Genomic DNA, 17,668 nt, shown 5'->3' with positions numbered 1-17,668 from the left:
TCTTAAGTAAGTAAATATATTTGTAGGTAAATCTTGACCTGCAATAATGAAAACAGCAGTGAAATAAGTGTAGTGGAGTAAAAAGTACAGTATTTCCCTCCATATATACATAGTGAAGCAGCACTGGTTCATTGTAAGTTTACGGTGTATTTTATCCACCTTACTCCATCTCTCTCTCCCTCACACCCTGTGTGGTGTCCCACATGCTGATCCAGTTGATGCCCCCGCGCGTAAATGGAAAGCTTTTACGCACCGCGCGTGTTCACTTCAAAACAGGTTTAATTGTTGCTTTTGCACTGTCACACGCCTCGTCGGGTGCATAAGTAGGCCTGAGACACTGGGGATGTGCTGCGGAGATGTAAGGGATGCGGTAATACCTCACTACATAATAGAGGGGGGGTGAAAGGCGAGGCGTGCGTCCGGACGCTCAGCGCCAACTAAACGCGAGAGGGACTCAGGCGTCAATAACATCTCGCTCATCAATAAGACATTTTGATGGACTTGGACTGCTTAATTAAATAGGTTGCTTTGAAGGAATTGGGCTCTCTGAATTTACAATATTTAATCTTATGACCCCAATGGAGAACATCTGAAGGAAGACTCCTCAGCATCTCCATCCACAGGACAGCGGCTCGGTCAGACAGACAATAAGACTTTGAGATTTCTTAGCTTTCGGTGATGGCGATCAACACTGATGCTGCCTTCGGGAAAAGCGCCCTCGGCGAGAGGGAAGTTTCTAACCCCACCGACTTCCACGACACGGAGAAGCTGCTGAGCACCGCGTCCACCGAGCCCAACGGGCAGAGCAACATCAAGCCGTCCGACTCCTACTCCCTCAACATGAGAGGGAGCATCCGGTCCCTGGACGCGGACCAGAACGGACACAGATCACCGCTAAAGTCGGGCTCCGTCGGGCAGCTGGCGACCCCACCCAGATCCTCGTCCCGGCTCAGCCTGGGCCCGCTGCCCTCCCCGGTGCCACCCGGGTCCGCACCCCCGAGTTACCTCTGGCTCGCGGTGCTGTCCTGCTTCTGCCCCGCCGTGCCGCTCAACATTTGTGCCTTGTGGTATGCACATGTGGTGAGTTTTACATGTATTTACTATTATTTTCTTCACAATAATACAAGTTATTGTTATGTATATCTGTGCTTCAGATGTTTGGGTTTATTCTGATTTATGTTCAAGCACGACAGGTGTTTTGCCTCTATGTTGCCTTTAAATAATTCATTGTTGATCTCTGGCTTTCCTTTCCCGTTAGTCGAGGTCTGTTCTCCATACAGGAGATATTGAAGGAGCGAGGAAGTACGGGCGTCTGTCTATGCTGCTCAGCGGTCTGGCAATGCTGCTGGGTGTGGCTGTCATCATCTTCATAGTGTTGACAATAGGTATGGGAGGAAAACTTTAAAACACACACACGTGGCTCAGTGTAAAGCTGTGTAACTTAATGTGTCTTTTTTTCTGCACCTCTCAGAGATCCAGCAGTGATCTGCGGGATGGAAGAAGTGGCAACTACAGTCTCCTTTAACTTCATCTGATCATACATTTGCACAGGAGAGAAGGGATGAGGAAGGAATGTCCTGTTTGAAGAGGAAAAAGCACAAAATCTGAGTTTAAAAAAAAAAAAAAAAAACTAGAGCAGACTCTATTGCTTTTTCTGCTATGGATGAAAAAGAAAGAAAAAGGAAAGAGGGCATTTCTTCACACTCATGCCCAATAAACCCCACAAACTCAGGAACAAAGGAAGGAAAATGAAGGCTGCACAGAGTTTTTGTGTCTTATCATCAGACGGCACAGTCTGTGGAGCAAAGTGTAACTACTCATAGTCCAAACTAGTGTTGCACTGAAGTCCTACCTGCCTGACACACAGACAATTGGATGACATGACTCAAACAGAAATGGCATCATCATCATCAAAAAACAAACACATGTAATAAGATTTGTATGTATATGAAGAGTAAAACTCGCCTTCTTGTGGTCAGAAATGAACAAAAGGCATCAGTGCACCTCTAGTCTCTGTAATGCCGCCACTGCCTGCCTTGTTTCTCTTAATATTTGCAAAGTACGGACCTACTTCTCCTTCTGTTCTTTCAGAACGGGACTTAAGTGGCTGTGGGAAGATGTGTAAGTTGATTTCATACACTGTTTACATCCAAAACTCATGTACCTTTATCACAACAACGCCCTGCTGCAGTCATAGTGTGATATTTTGCTTTGTGTGCTACTAACTTTACACATTTCTGTCCAGATTGAGAATGAACTTGCCTGGATCTCTAAACCTCGTTATGTTTACATATACTGCAAGATATGAATGGGGTTTGTTCTCCCTGTATGCACTGTTACTGGCACTCTGATGTTGATGTTTATACATTTATACTGTATGACTGGTTTACTGTGCCATAGTTTTTTGCATGTCTGAAATAAACTTGAATGAGCATGACCAACTTGAAAGTGAGCTCATCGCCTTTATTTAAAGTAGGCACTGCCAACACCATATAAAAAAGTATGACATCAACAGTATACAACATCAGGAAAATATGACTTCATACATTTAAAAAGAGCTAAAATTACAACAAGATATAAGCAGCAATGTACAGATTCCCAAATGGAAATGTTATCATAATTCCCAATAAATAAACTCTAATTTGAGACTTTAATCTTAAGATTTTTCTTAAAGTGATCTTTTTTTTTTTTTTTTACAACTCTGTTTTTGGGGGGGACAACAGAAAGAACAATTGAATATATATATATATATATATATATATATATATATATATATATATACATATATAAAAAGTCTTGGCAACATTTGGTCTGAGTTAAAATGAATATTTGTTGTTCTTAAAGAAGGGAGCTGTTAGTCAGTCAGTCGACCAGCGAATCAGTGGAAAGTGTAGAGCAACAGGAGGATGGTGCAGACGCCAATCACCCCTCCTAGAATTAAAGAGTCCCGCCTCTTGCGCAAATTGATTTTCTGGATAAGACTGTTGATGGCAGGGAAACGATCTGAGAGGCGGGGAAGTCTGGTGAAGGAAAATAATTCAAGGAGGGTTTCCCCTCTTTGCAGTGACTAAGAGACAGAAAGCGGCATGATAAATACATTAGCAGGGCTCCGAACGCAACATGAAAAAGAATAAATGGAGCCTGATGGTGCAGTTTGCTTTCACTCTTAGCAAAGTTGTGATATCTCTGCTCCATGTCAGCGTCTACTATGGTTAGTTGCAGCTGAGACAAATCACTGCAAATGTGCTGTAGATGTAAAACTGAGAAACTAAAGGAGGTCAGAAGAAGTCAGACAGCAGGATGAGAGATTATTTTCAATAAAAAAAAAGGTGTAAAATGATAAAAGGATACTGGCCAAAGTTGTGACCCTGGTTTGAATGGACTTCAGCATCCCACGCTGAAATGTGATGTTCTCTTTGGTAGCCATGGCGATGCTGGAGGGAGAGAAACCACGAGGGATTAATGCCAGTAACATAAAGCTTCACATTAACTTTGTCTTAATGTTTCAGCGGAGGAGCCGAAAAGTAGGAAGGAATGACGGTCTGTTTTAATAGACCTGAATGTGCTGTGATTGCTTGTGAGTGTGAGTGTGTGTGTGCGACTGAGTTGAGTGAGTGAGAGTAAAAGGGAAGAGGAGGAGAGTGAACAGAGCAATAAAGCCTCACCTTATTGCATTGTCAATAAGTCGATCTGAGCTGTGAACATGAAATGGAAAAAAGAGAAACGTCAGTTCAAAGCTGCTGAAATACCTTTGTTTATAAAGTCTTATATCAAGATTTAACACAGTTACTCATCTCGTTCTAGGATGAAACTTACAACAAATACACTTCTGATATAATTTCAAACATACTGTATATATTTCTTAAGGCTTAAAGAGTCATGAAATAATCCTACAGGACAAAGGGAAAGCCCTTGTCATGAAACCACAGAGCTCTTTGGGTTTATTATCATAAAAGAGGCACTTCCTGTTGCTTAATAGAGGATTTTTGGGAAAGTCAGAATCTAATTGGTGAATTCCCATCCTATCGTAGCAGAAGCCTCTATGAACAAATAGGTAAATACATTTCAGGATGAACAGATGAACAACATTGAGCCTAAACAGACATGGACCAGGTTTACATCAGACGCCATTAGTTGACGAGATAAGTGAAGGACAGAAAAATGAAATGTTCAGTCCAGGGCTGAGCGGAGCATAAGGGCAGCAGTGTGCATCCTGGCGGACTCCACTGGAGACCAAAAATCAATACTGCGCTTTATACTTCCTCCATCTATGTGTCCACCTCTCCCACCATCTATCTCCTGCTGTCCTCTGCTTCTTCTCCCTCTCCTTCATTAGCCAGCAGAGGCCTAGGCAAGGCGGCGTCTCGCTTTTGTATATATTTGTATATATTTTTTCTTTACTTTTCTTTACTTACTGGCCTTAGCCTTGATGACCTAATGGTGACATTATTACTAAGTTTAAAACATCAAAAAGCAGTATAAAATAAGTTTCTGTTGCTACTAGCTACCTGTCTGTGGATGACGGCGGGCAGAAATGAGTGTAGTGTAGTCTATTATGTGTCTTTGATTTCTGTTTTTACAATAAGTACAAGTACTAATGAGTATTTATAAAACACCCACAAACAAAGCTCATAACAGAAAAAAATGTCTAACTGAGGGGAGGATCCTGCCTCTGTTGTTCTTCCTGAGGTTTCTTCCATTATTTCCATGTTAAAAAGGTTTTTTGGGGGGGTTTTCCTCATCCGAATCGAGGGTCTAAAGATAGAGGATGTTGTATAGATTGTAAAGCCCCCTGAGACAATTATGTGATTTGTGATATTGGGCTTTATAACTAAAAAATGACACTGACTCTACTGCCGACTTTACTGTTCATGAAAATGTCAACATCTGCTGCAAATTCCCTCTTAATCAACATCTGTCCTTCACAGAAATAAACTACTACATGATGTAAGCCTGGTATTTGATTTGTTCACAATTAAATGTAAATTTTGTACATATTTAAAATGTAGCATTTTAAAATACAGTCAAAAAACACAAGTGGACCTGGAGTGACACACATGGTTAAAAGCAGAGTGGTGTTAAATGTTTTTTTAATGTGTTTGCTCTGACAACAATCACATTTAGAGGCAACAAGTGTGAACTTCAAGACACTACATCACAGAAGGATCCATTTAAAGGAAACACCTCTGGTTAGTGTGTGGCTGACGGGCTGAGTCACAGTTAGTTATGGTTAGTTATTGACATAGAGCTGAAGGTTCACCATGACTATCTGCCATCACTACACTACATCACACTGCTGCACAAATTATTACACACAGTCCACCACTTCTGTCAGTGACTGTATATTTCATGTTATGTGAGAACAAGAAACAGTCTGTGAACCTTTATTCTATTCTCTTATGTTTCAGACATGCTCAATGTGATGTCTGGACTGTATATCCACAATTTCTAAGAGACATGGTGAATCTGGCCTCCGACAATAGAAAACAGCACAAAGAGAAGCTTTTACAGAACATAATTACAAGAAGTGGCTTTTCCAATCAAAATACCAGGGACAAAAGTATTAAATTTCATTATTTCATTACAATAAATTCTTTACATTTTGTTTTTTACCCTCTGTACTGGAACAAACAATTCTTTTAATTGACATTTCTATCAATCAATCATTTCCTCACTCGCAGGCTGAACCCTTCGACCCCAATCTTGACTGAACATTTAAGTGAAGACCATTAATCACCAAAGACGTAAATAAAGGGAGAACAGTGCTGGGAGCACCGAGACCTCAACGCTGTTTCTAAAATGACGACCTTAACAAGGTCTCTGTGGAGGTGGGCGAGAGATTTATTCCTGTTATTTATGGACAAACAGAGAGCGGTGAACATACGGATCAGCAGCAGAGAAGTGGATTATACTGCAGGAATGATTTGAGATGTTTATGCAGATGTTTTTAATACTTTTTTCATTTGAATGCATTTACTGATGAAGGTCTTTGTGTATCTTCAGTTAATAAACAGTAGAAAGGAAACGCATCATCAAAGATACAAAATATGGCATCAACATTCAAGTAAAAGGCAACAATGACATATTTTTACTTATCTTTACATTTAATTGTATTGTGACAAAATTCTCACATTGACACATCATGGCTCACATTTTCATATTGAATAGATTTATTTAGTGAACGACATCTTTCGACACTGACAACAAGGAAAACATCACCGCTGGTTGTGGTGAAGGAGGGATTGGTGGTGAGAATGAGTATTATGTTGAAGGTAAATTCAACCGCTGCACATCAGAGAAGACTTTTTACAGATTATCTTTCTGTGGGATCGTCTGGAGAGTTTTTTTTTTAATAACATTGTCTTATCCTCTTCAAACGATAGGAAAATATTTCTCTGGGTAATATCAGCAACATTCATGTTTCTGGAACAAACCGAGGATGTATCGGTGGAAGGAACAACTACACTGTGACTGGTGGGTTATCTTTCTAAAAGTGGGTGGTATGTGAGTCATTACTCATGTTCAGACATTATCTTCAGTACAGCACAAATCTAAGAATGATTAACTGTTTTCAATTTTCATATTCCTGGTATTTCAACAGGAGAAATCGGAGCCAATTCAAGTATTGGCAACATCAGTAATGTTACTGTTGGTAATAACTCAGGATCCATTGGTTCAGGGAACCGCATTAACATTAGTTGAGGTAAGAAGGAAACTCAGATTTACTGATCACATAGGACGCAGTAATAGATGTGTACATGTGCATATAACATGTTTGTGTGTGTTAATATTTCCTGTGAATGTATCATTTCTTTACAATCAGTGTTCTCTCACAATTTTTGATAAATTCTTTAACTCTGTTTTGCTCTCCCTTCTTCCTTCACCTCTTTTTCTCTCTTAGGAAACTGCTCTCCAACAGATCACAAACCACTCAGCCAGATAATTATGTCCTATAATTGAAATATCTTTTAACACAACAGCAAGTGTCAAATTCATGATGTGAAATCGGCAAAAATCAGAGACTCATCGAGTTTAATGTAAAAAACAACAACATTTGAAAATAAAGTCAACATGCTGCATGAAATAGTCTTTGCATTGTTTTTCATCAAAGTCAAAAGAAACATATCAGGTTTTCTCTTCATTTCAAGAGGAGTACTGGGAACATACCGTGTAGAGAGAGATATTAAAAGTCTTATTAAAAGACCAAGGGGTAGCATGTGGATTGAGAATAAAACAGGCCCTAGAGCAGACCCCTGAGGCACTCCAAAATATACTACAGTAAAATCAGACATCTGTTCACCAACTGCATCTAAAAATGTTTTATCTGATCATTAGAAGCAACTAAGACTTGCCCCAGATAGACCAGCTCACCACTTAAATCCGCCAATGAGGATCTTGAGATAAATTATCATAGGATATAATCCAGAAAAAACAAAAATTTCCTGAGTCAGTTTGCACAAGGATATCATTCAGTGCTGCGGCTCTGAAAACAGACAGACTGAAATGTCTCAAAAATACAGTTGGCCTTTTAAAACTGTTTTTTAAAACTTTATTACTCACAACAATGAGTAATAAAGTGTAGAGTGACAGAGTGACAGCAAGATGGGGCTACATCCTCATGGACAGAGTTGTGATAGATGATGTGATGACATTAATCTAGTGACTAGATTCTAGTCCACAAAGGACATATGGCCTATGGTGAGAAATTAAAAACCTGGTTTTATTGCTACAATAAAATCATTGAAATAAGCTGCTAGCATAATTGGACCCTATCACAAAAAGAAGTTAAAATATCATTCATGTGAAGGATATTTTACTCTGAGATGACTAACTTAAAGGCTAGGTATTATGCTTTTCCTCATTTTCAGACATATATATAATGTCTCAAAGTCGGATGTTCGTGTTATAAGTGGCCAACGTGTCAAATAACGAGGTAAACGTATGTAGCAGTAATCCCTGTGAACAAAAAGCAGCAGCTTCAGACTGCTCTGAACGCGAAGTTTCCAACGTTTTTTTCTACTTTCAGCCCGAGCTGATGTCAGTTCGTGACAGATTTCTTTATATGGACATCAGCTACGTGCACAGCGTGCGAGTTCGCTGCTCACTTTGGTAGTAGTTAGCCCTGACTCCATTACACAGCACAGCAAAGTAAAATAAGTAGTTTACCTGTTGGAGGTGAGCTGGTTGTCTGCAGCTCTTCATAATACATCTCACTGTGGCTGTTTTTGCTTATACTATTCCTCCCTGCATGATTTCTAACTGATCCACTGAACAAATAGCTCCAAATAGCTCCAAATGTCGTTGTTTTGACCAATTTTTAGCGCTGCTAACAAAGCTCTGCTAAGCTCTGTTCAGTGAGGAACACGTTTTTACTTCCTGTAAATTCTTCACAATAAAAGTCAATTAGTCATTTAAAAGCTTTTAATTTGAAGCAGTAAAGCAGGAAATGCTTGGTTTGCATTGACGGTATAGTTACGCAACCCTGATACGTAAAACTGTCCAATCAGAACAGAGTGGGTTCATCAGGAGGGGGGCCTTAAAGAGACAGGAGCTAAAACGGACTGTAAGAGAAACTGTGTATATTGAGGGGCCGCATAAAGGGCCAGTATACGATAAATAAGGAGTTTTTGAACTTTGAATCATGCCGAGCTACTCTAGTGGAGTTCAAAAATAAAAATTTAGAGCTGAAATGAGCATAATTCCTCTTTAAAGAATATAAGGCAATAAACCTACAGTGTTATCTCTTTATTAGCTAATATACCCTTCACAGAGGTTTTGAGAACAGCAAAATTTAAGGAACAAGAAAGTGCATAAAAAAGCACAGAACTGCAGTGAGAGGAACTAACCATTAATGACCTAAAAAAGTGACATTATATGGAGCTTGAATCCTAAATCAGCCAGTTCTGCATGTTGGTTTAAAGCTAGAAAGTCAAGAAAATATTCACATCCTTATTTGTCTTTGCTGATTTATGATGACTATGTTGTTATTAACAACCAAGATGATTCACATGATTTAGTTTGTGGCAGCTACAAACTCAAACTGGAAGTGAAGCTTCAGGTCATCTGAACATCTAAACCAGAGCTAAAAGTTTAGGTTAATGTCACAATGTATTCTTGTGATTCACGATGGATTTGTGATTTCAGTATGGACATTTAAAAAAAGTAAATTGAAAGTAATTCACATTAAGTGTTTGAATGCTTAATGTTTAATAACTCATAAATATAACAATAGTGTCCAGTTTGTTTAAACACATAAGTACTCAGTTGATATTTAGAATTTTTAGTTATTTATGAGCAACATTTGGTTCTTTTTGGGGTTTTTAGATCAATGGCAACATCACAATTTAACTGATTTTGTTAAAGGAACTAAACTGAAAGGACACTTGTCAATCATGGCGATTGATCACTATAAATATGGCTTGAAGATCAAATACTTCCAAGGATGGGAACTATTGGGGTAATGTTTCAACAGTGATTTGAAATAAGTTTGGTTTCATCAAGTACAATGTTGAACAAATTACTGACCATAAGTTTGGCTAATTATGACTGAATAGATAACCAAATATGTGAGTGAGTTTGAATCTGGATCTGCAAAGTGTCTGCATTTATAAAATTAAGTGAAGAAAGTAGAATAAGTTTCATAACTTGAGTCTCTGTTATGAAGATTGGTTACTTGTTCTGTAATAATAGATGTTTCAGGAGGTGAAGTTCAGCCTGCAGGAGGCATTTCCCCTTCAGATGTGGGAGTTTTTTTTTTGTTTTGCTGAACCAACAAAATACCTGTTAACTACATTAAGGAAGTTCCTCTTCCTAAACCCCAAAAGACATGAACACGCATGTGCAGGAGATGTATAAAAGCAGAGTCTTCTCTCCTTAATTCAACAATCTCACCTCACAGCACAAGACAAACATCTGAAACCAGTGGTAAGATAAAGACTGCATATATATGTGTGTCTCTCAGCTTCATGTGTCAACTGCTGTCTGCTACTTTGTACTTTGTCTTATACTTTATCCTAAAGTAGAACAACCCAAAATTAAAATCACAAATAAGCAGCAAGTCAAAGCTCTAGATTCTTGAAAAGAGTTTAACTGAAGTGTACATTTTGTCACTAAGTTGTTGTCTGCCTCTCTAGATTTAAGCAGCAACAATGGATAAAAAAGTTGGTGACACCGAGAGGGTTTCCGTTGTGAACAATGCAGGGGATGTTGGTGCTGAGAATGATATTAGTGGTAAGTCCAAGTGTGACTGTACTTTTCTGTCAGGTTGTCTTGACAGTCTTATGACAATGGTTTCATGACTTCTCTTACAGGACAAGTTGGAGACCATTCGTCTGTGGGCAACACCAGTGACATCCACTCATTTGTGAATACAGCAACAGGAAACATTGGATCAAAGAACGAGATTCAAGGTGAGTTATTTCTCATATTGTTAGGGAGGAATGAGCAATTAATTTTTTTTATTTATCATCTTCAGATATTAGCATCTTTATGGCACAATCTGAGTTTCGGTGAATACATTTTTTATTTCTTCTCTCAATCCTCGAATTTCAACAGGCAATATGGGAGCCAATGCAAGTGTTGGCAACACTGGAACAGTTGATGTTGGTGTTAACTCAGGATCCATTGGTGCAAAGAACAAGATTAATATCAGCTGAGGTAAGAAGAAAGATCAGAGATTTACTTGTGACATAGGACACAGTATCAGATGAGATGTGACATGTTAAGGTGTGTTAATTGATCCTGTGAATGCATCATTGTAGAAGTATATAATCCTAATTTTCTCATCAATATTTGTATTTTATTTTTTCTCGCTCTCTTTGTCTCTGTCTCTTTTTGTCTTTTAGGAAACTGCCTTCCAACAGCAACAACTCTTCTAAAAATCATGAATCATTTGCTTTATTATGGCAGATAATTGAAATGTCCTTTAACACAGTATTAAAAAAATGTTAAATTCCAAAAATAAAGTCCACATACTGTAAGACACAGTCTTTGGCTGATTTACTATTTTTTCATTTTTTTTATGACTGACCTTATTGTACTCTGGTGGATATTCAGTGCCTTGGAAATTAATTTATTTGTCATCTATCATCCAAACATGAATTTGTTTCCAGTGTTGCTTTGTGTTCATGAAGTAGTTTTTGTCAGGAAATTAAATAACCAGCAGTTGGGTTTTCTAGCTAAGAATTCCAGTATTTAACCTAAAATCATTAGTTATAACTTCATTACACACAGATAATCTCCCTTCAAATTATTATAAAACTTCTACAAAAAGTGGCTACATCAAGGTTTAACAATAATACTACTACTACTAATAATAATAATAATGGAGGGAAAATATGCTGAGTTGATACAGAAAACAAAGTCTGATCCTTATTGATCAATATCAATAATTATCATGATATATATAATTTGATAATGCTGCATTTGAAGAGCATCCTGATAATGACTGAAACCTGAAGAAACCAGAGGGTTCATTAGTTAAACTTCAGAATACAGTTTAACATAAAAATAGAATAATATAATGTAAACATTTAACTGTGCAAACATAGTTTGGTTTTGAATATATTTTGATGAAATAATATATATTGAATAACATCTAAATGTAAACATGCTCTATCTGCTATAACAAAACAGTACAAGTCAGTTTGCTTTGTAACTTACTAAAATACTGTAAATAAATAAAGAGGTTATATATATATTATATATACATACACACACACACATACATATATATATATATATATATATATATATATATACACACATACAGTACTGTGCAAAAGTTTTAGGCACCCTAGATGTTTAGATTCTTATCCATTATGCAATACCATCAGGGAGGTGTCTGATCGGTCCCAAATTTATTCATGACATGACAATAACCCCAAGCATACAGCTAGAGTAATAAAGAACTATTTTCAGCAACAAGAACAATGATGAGTCCTGCAGCAGATGGTATGGTATGACCCCCACAGAGCCCTGATCTCAACATCATGGAGTCAATCTGGGATAACATGAAGAAGCACCTGAGATGGCCTAAATAATAAATCCACAGAAGAACAATCTTTCTCCAGGATGGTTACAACAACCTACCTGCAAGTTACCATGAAAAACTGTGTTAAAGTGTACTGAGGAGAACTGCTGCTGTTTAAAAGGCAAAGCTGCTCACAGCAAATATTGATTTCATTTAGGTTTCTGCTGTTTACTCAACTTTGTAAGAAGTTAATTGATAAATTAAAACAATTTATAGCAATATTTTTGTAGGCATTCTCACTTTACTTTTAGTGCCTAAAACTTTTGCGTGTACTGTATATACATACACAATATATATTCTGCTGTAACCTCTTTATTTATCTTACTGACTACGTTATTTTCTGTGCTTAGTTCACGTCATTAGATTCTAGTTTTCTTTATGAAACAACACTAGTGTTAGTTAGCAGTTAGCTTTGTGCCTTCGCAGTCAAGAAAGTCCTGCTAATGATAGCACTAGCGTGGCCTCGTCGGCTGCGGTAGGAAATGACCGTGTACTTTGACATGGAGGCCAAAAACTGGAGACTGACTGGCTGTTGACACATTTATTTCTGCTGTGTGATAGGCTGTTAGATCTATCCATAGAGTAAAAATTGTCCAAAGTTTATCATCGACATCAACATAAATTTTATTGCGACCCCGTATCGAGATTGTTTTATTGCCCAGCCCCAAATTTAACCAATCCCAATAATTCCTACAAACATTTCAAACAGAACTTCAATGTCATTTTACGATTGCTGTTTTTTTTTCATTTTTTAAAATTAATTGTGTAAAATGTTTGTGTGTGAGTTTGTAAGTCTGTTTTCAAAATGAATCAATCTTCAAAATGTACTTTCTGGGTACTCGTCATTGAACCTCAGCTGATGCAGCACTACTAGACTAAAATCCCCTCTAAAGCCTCTGTGGCAAAAAAATGAGCTTTGCTGAACAAATGAAACACCTACTAACTATAAAGGAAGTCCTCATGTGTACGCCAAAAAAAAAAAAAAAAAAAAAAAAAAGTCAGATTCTTCCCTCTTCAACGATTTCACTTCACAGCACGAGACAAACATCTGAAACCAGTGGTAAGATAAAGACTATATGTGTCTCTCTGCCTTTAAAATATAACATTTGTTACCCATTTTCATTTTGTTTTGTATTTTACATTTTCATGTCTAATATTCAGCTGATCCTGTGACTCTGTCTTACTCTGTTACTGTGAATATTGAATATTTCAAGATCAACATTAAAATCATGGCAATCATTTTATCTTCTGCCTTGATAATCATGAGGTCAACAGTGGAATTACACTGTTTATATTTGATTGGCCACCCCTGCAATTACCCTCATCTTTGCCAACACAGTAGTCTCAATGAAAAGACTGAAGGGGTGCTGACATTTTGTTATGCAGTCCTAATGTCAGTCTGAGCCTGACCTTACTCATGTACTGCAGATCAGAGTAAGATCAACTGTTTATGTGATTCTATTTATGAGTCTTTATATTTCAACAGGAGGAGAAGGAGTCAAAATAGATATTGGGAACATGAGCAACGTTGCTATGGGACACAATGCAGGAGGCTTTGGTGTAGGGAACAACTGCATTGTGAACGGTGAGACCTGTGCCTCGTGGCGAGGTGCTAGAAGTGGGCACTTTCACTATTATTTACATACTCATGTATAACACTACAATGTGTACGCTACAGATTCAAGATTATTCCATTTATTATTCTTTATATTTCAGCAGGAGGAAAAGGAGCCCAAATAATTATTGGCAATGCAACAAACATGGGAATGGGATACATCGGACACATTGGTGCAGGGAACAATGTTAACATTAACATGTGAGGATGAAGCGTTTTACTTGTCACAAAGACAGTTTGGAAGTTCATATTTTGTGTTTGTAGGTGCTGTATTTTTAACTATGCAATCACAATTGTTTAATTTGAATGTCTTCTTCTTCTTTCTCCATCTCTCAGGAAACCCCCATCCAAGAGATAATACCATGGTACATCAAATGGCATCTTATCTGTACAGTGACACTGTAGTTGTCAAATGTAATTCTTCAAGAATTTGGTTGGACTTCGCAGAAAGAAAATATAATTATTTATTATATTATATTAAAATATGATAAAGTCACAGGAATAAACTGTTGAGCTTGTTAAATTGAGCTTCTATTTTTATTTGTTTTAAATATAAAAAGTGTTCATTAGGTTTTTCTGATGTTTGTCACCAGTCATATTCAGGCCGATACATCTGACGTTATAGCATGCATCAACAGCTATGTAATAATCAATGAAGTTCATATTTTACGTTGTTATAACCTGCATTAAAACAATCAACATTAAAAACAAAATACTGTAAATCTGCCAGTTTGAAACTCTGTGGGAAATGTGACCATTTTAAAAATGATAGCAATTTCAATGAGAACATTATTCACCAGCCACAGCGGAGGCTGTTAGATACTAAAATTTCATAGTGACCAAAACAATCTTGTACATGTATGTTCGTGTAAAACACATTTATCAAAATACCTTTATACTATCCTGAAAACCAACCTTGTTTCCATCATATATTTCTATCAATGCCCATGAATGGCTGGTTATACATACTGTATGTAGGCTACACTCACAGTTTTCACATTAGTTAACTTAGATGACTAAATTATAGTCAAAACTGATGCAGTAGAGGCCATCCTGATTTGGAAGTTTAAAAAAAATTGTTGATCCTACTACTATAAAGCAACTCAATCATCTCTTTTGTTAGACCCTCCCTGCTTGGTAAATATTCACGTCTTCGAACTACACAAAGTCTGTAACACAGGATTTTGGTTTAAAAAATATGCAGTCTCCAAGCCCCATCCCAGATATTACTAGTTATTAATGTCCACAGAAGATATTGTAGAACTGGTTTCACAGACTAAACACAGTAGTACTCCTCATGACTAGTAAACTGATTTTTGGTGTATAAAATCAGTGAAGTTCCCCTTTAAGAATATACTTCATCATTTTACCTCAGAACAAATTAAGATAATAATCAAACTACGACATTTAATTATCAGCAGATGATGACATGACCTGTCCTCAGTGACAAAGATTGTTCTGTGCGGAGGAACATAACAAATGCAGAGGCTCACTGAACAAGTTTGATGATTATGATGATATGAATCATAGTTTACTTTGACCATCACAGTTACCACATCTCAAACCAGTTTAACACCTATGGGAGATATTGGAGTGACGTTTTAGACAGCGGCACCATCTTCAAAACACCAAATGAGGGAATAACTTTCCAAAGAGGCTTTTCCAGAAGAGTTCAGAGATTTTAAGAATCTACCATCTAAGAAGCACTGAAGCTGTTCTGGAGGTTCAACACATTAGTAACACACTTTAAGGTCGTCTCGTTCTTCTTGTCTTCTCCTTTCAAACTCTTTTTTTTTAGGAATAGAACTTTTATGCACACCTGCAGATCGACAGGTGTGTTGGAGAAAATCATGTGTCAACAGTATAACAAAGAACTCCTGTACACTGTCTTCTGTGCTTGCAATTAGAGATGTATTGGGTACGTTTCCAGACTATGTGGGCTGGACCTTCATCAGGTTATTAAATACCAATAACCTGAGGAAGGTCTGCAGACCGAAACTCTTCACAAAACTCTTCCACATCTCCTTTTTGACTTCTGCTCTTGATTTTCTTTGTTTTTTCAATCTTCCTCTATTTCCAGTACAGTTTTGAGAAAGTGCTTGTGAACGTGATTGAGAACAGGTCCAACTGTAAACAAGCTTATGTGCAAGGAAACATAAACACATAAACACTCACACATATAGTTTGTCATGTTTCACACTGCACTATTCACTCAGTCACATTACCTGTACATCTTCCTCAACAAATTTCATATATGCTAGAACCAAGTCTTGATTAGGGGTAAATTTGTCACTAGAAAATTACAGGCCCTCTAAGACTTTGAAGATACAGGTTTTATGCAAATCAATTTAAGTCCGCTGGTTCTCCACACTGATCCTATTGGTGTCATTGTCATAATGGACTTGGATATTGATTAATAAAATTGAATAGAAATACTTCATACTAGCTACACTTGAACTGTGAAATGAAAATGTAAGATTTGAAACAACATCGCAACATATTGGAATTTTTTTTATTGCATGATTTTGAATTTTTTACTCATTATCATCACATCTATAGTTGTAATTAATGATTATTTTCTTTATCAATTATTCTGTTCTATTTTGCAGATTCATTTATTAATTGTTTGGTCCATAAAATGTTAGAAAATAACAACAAATTGTCATCATAACTTCTGGAGACCGAAACTCTTCAAATTACTTTGTTTGACCAACCTGCTGTCTAAAAAGACATTCAGTTTATCATCAGACTAAGAAAACCATCAATTATTCACAAGAAAAAGAAGTTGGAACCAGTGCGTTTTTGTCATTTTTACTGAAATGACTGAAGCAATTATCAATATTGTATTGAATATTATTTAAGATTATTAGTTTAATCAAGTTTTTTTGTTTTGCTTATTTAGTTTAAGCTCTACTTCTAATTAAGTGAAATAATCTCATATTCAAATTTAAAATCTAATCTGACTTGTTTTGAATATGAATTGGATTATCACCGACTATGCTGAAGGTTGTTTGACTTAATTTGAGTAAGTTTCACTTGCTTCGTCTTAATTAGCAATTTTATCTTATTTGGCGTTATGTTTAGTTAGATACAAGAGATGTCTGTTACAAGACCTCCAGTTTCCTTCGACACTTATTGTAAACTCTGCAGTTTCAAGACAAAAAACATCTTATTTCAAGTTTTAGTCTTTTAACTTGCACGATGGTATATTCTCATCTTTATATTCAGGCAAAATATATAATTTCAAGGTTTAGACTTTTGGTCGTATGTGTTCATTTTTTTTTAAAACCTGTCATATACAAGTTTTCCCTATGAGAGGTTTTGTTGTCTAGAAACAAGAATAGCACTTATCTTATTTTCAGTAATTTGATCTTATTTCAAGACTTCTGATAACGGTTTCACTTAAAATTGAAAAGCCATTTTTTGCAAAATGTCTTCTTAAAGCCTGAGAACATTTGTGAAGTAATTTTTGGAATCAGTTCTTGGTTTTGTTATTGAACACTTGTTGATGCAACACTGTTAGACAAACACTCCCCCCCCCTTAGATTCTGTGGAAATGAGGGCAGAAGCTGAATCAATAAACCATTTTTCCAGAACAGATAATATCTTCCTAATACATGATCACCTGTGCATGATACCTGAGAAAGCACAGTATTGTTTCCTCAGATCAACATCACAGCAAAGTTCAACCCCCTCATACTCTTCATGTCTGGATCAACAGCTCTGTCTTCATGATTTTTATTTGTTTACATTTACATGTTACACATTAAACTGACGCTGTGTCCCAGATGTGATCCTAAATCAAAAACATGACAGTCAGCCAGTAACAACTGTGTCACAGCTGCGGAGTTGACATGAGATTTAACAGAACAATATTTTTTCTTTTATCATTTTTCTTCATCTTTTTGGGTACTTCTGTCCACATTTCAGCACGACCAACATCTTTCGACACTGACAACAAGGAAAACATCACCGCTGGTTGTGGTGAAGGAGGGATTGGTGGTGAGAATGAGTACTATGTT

General features: G+C 36.9%; 2 protein-coding genes and 2 long non-coding RNA genes across 4 annotated transcripts in view; 3 read left to right on the top strand and 1 right to left on the bottom strand.

The window, feature by feature from the left end:
* Window positions 1-300: 300 nt before the first annotated feature.
* LOC121910620 (trafficking regulator of GLUT4 1-like) lies at window positions 301-2,427 on the top strand. Its single transcript, XM_042431866.1, has 3 exons — window positions 301-1,080; window positions 1,259-1,385; window positions 1,472-2,427. The coding sequence occupies exons 1-3, from the start codon at window positions 679-681 to the stop codon at window positions 1,483-1,485; spliced, it is 543 nt and encodes a 180-aa protein (XP_042287800.1). The 5' UTR covers window positions 301-678; the 3' UTR covers window positions 1,486-2,427.
* A 15-nt stretch (window positions 2,428-2,442) lies between these two features.
* LOC121910615 (Golgi SNAP receptor complex member 1-like) overlaps window positions 2,443-17,668 on the bottom strand; it is a 32,332-nt gene continuing 17,106 nt past the window's right edge. The window contains exons 7-9 of the mRNA XM_042431862.1: window positions 3,666-3,695; window positions 3,352-3,434; window positions 2,443-3,003 (exon numbers count right to left, since the gene is read on the bottom strand). Coding sequence (XP_042287796.1) covers window positions 2,879-3,003; window positions 3,352-3,434; window positions 3,666-3,695 — 238 coding nt within the window. The 3' untranslated portion in view covers window positions 2,443-2,878. The remainder of the gene's footprint in view (window positions 3,004-3,351; window positions 3,435-3,665; window positions 3,696-17,668) is intronic.
* LOC121910617 lies at window positions 9,698-10,979 on the top strand. The gene is made up of 5 exons (XR_006099690.1): window positions 9,698-9,924; window positions 10,134-10,230; window positions 10,311-10,409; window positions 10,555-10,656; window positions 10,845-10,979. It is a non-coding gene; the product is annotated as an uncharacterized LOC121910617 (long non-coding RNA).
* LOC121910618 lies at window positions 13,019-14,123 on the top strand. Its single transcript, XR_006099691.1, has 3 exons — window positions 13,019-13,616; window positions 13,748-13,847; window positions 13,983-14,123. It is a non-coding gene; the product is annotated as an uncharacterized LOC121910618 (long non-coding RNA).

This window comes from Thunnus maccoyii, chromosome 13 (assembly GCF_910596095.1).
Source record: "Thunnus maccoyii chromosome 13, fThuMac1.1, whole genome shotgun sequence".
Classification (NCBI taxonomy): Eukaryota; Metazoa; Chordata; class Actinopteri; order Scombriformes; family Scombridae; genus Thunnus; species Thunnus maccoyii.
This window is presented reverse-complemented; position numbering and strand designations above follow the sequence as displayed.

What these genes read in the sequence shown, in the direction of transcription:
- LOC121910620 (XM_042431866.1), top strand. Translation starts at nt 679, where the DNA reads ATGGCGATCAACACTGATGCTGCCTTCGGGAAAAGCGCCCTCGGCGAG. An exon ending in CCTTGTGGTATGCACATGTG is followed by an intron (nt 1,081 to 1,258) that starts GTGAGTTTTACA and finishes CTTTCCCGTTAG; the next exon opens with TCGAGGTCTGTTCTCCATAC.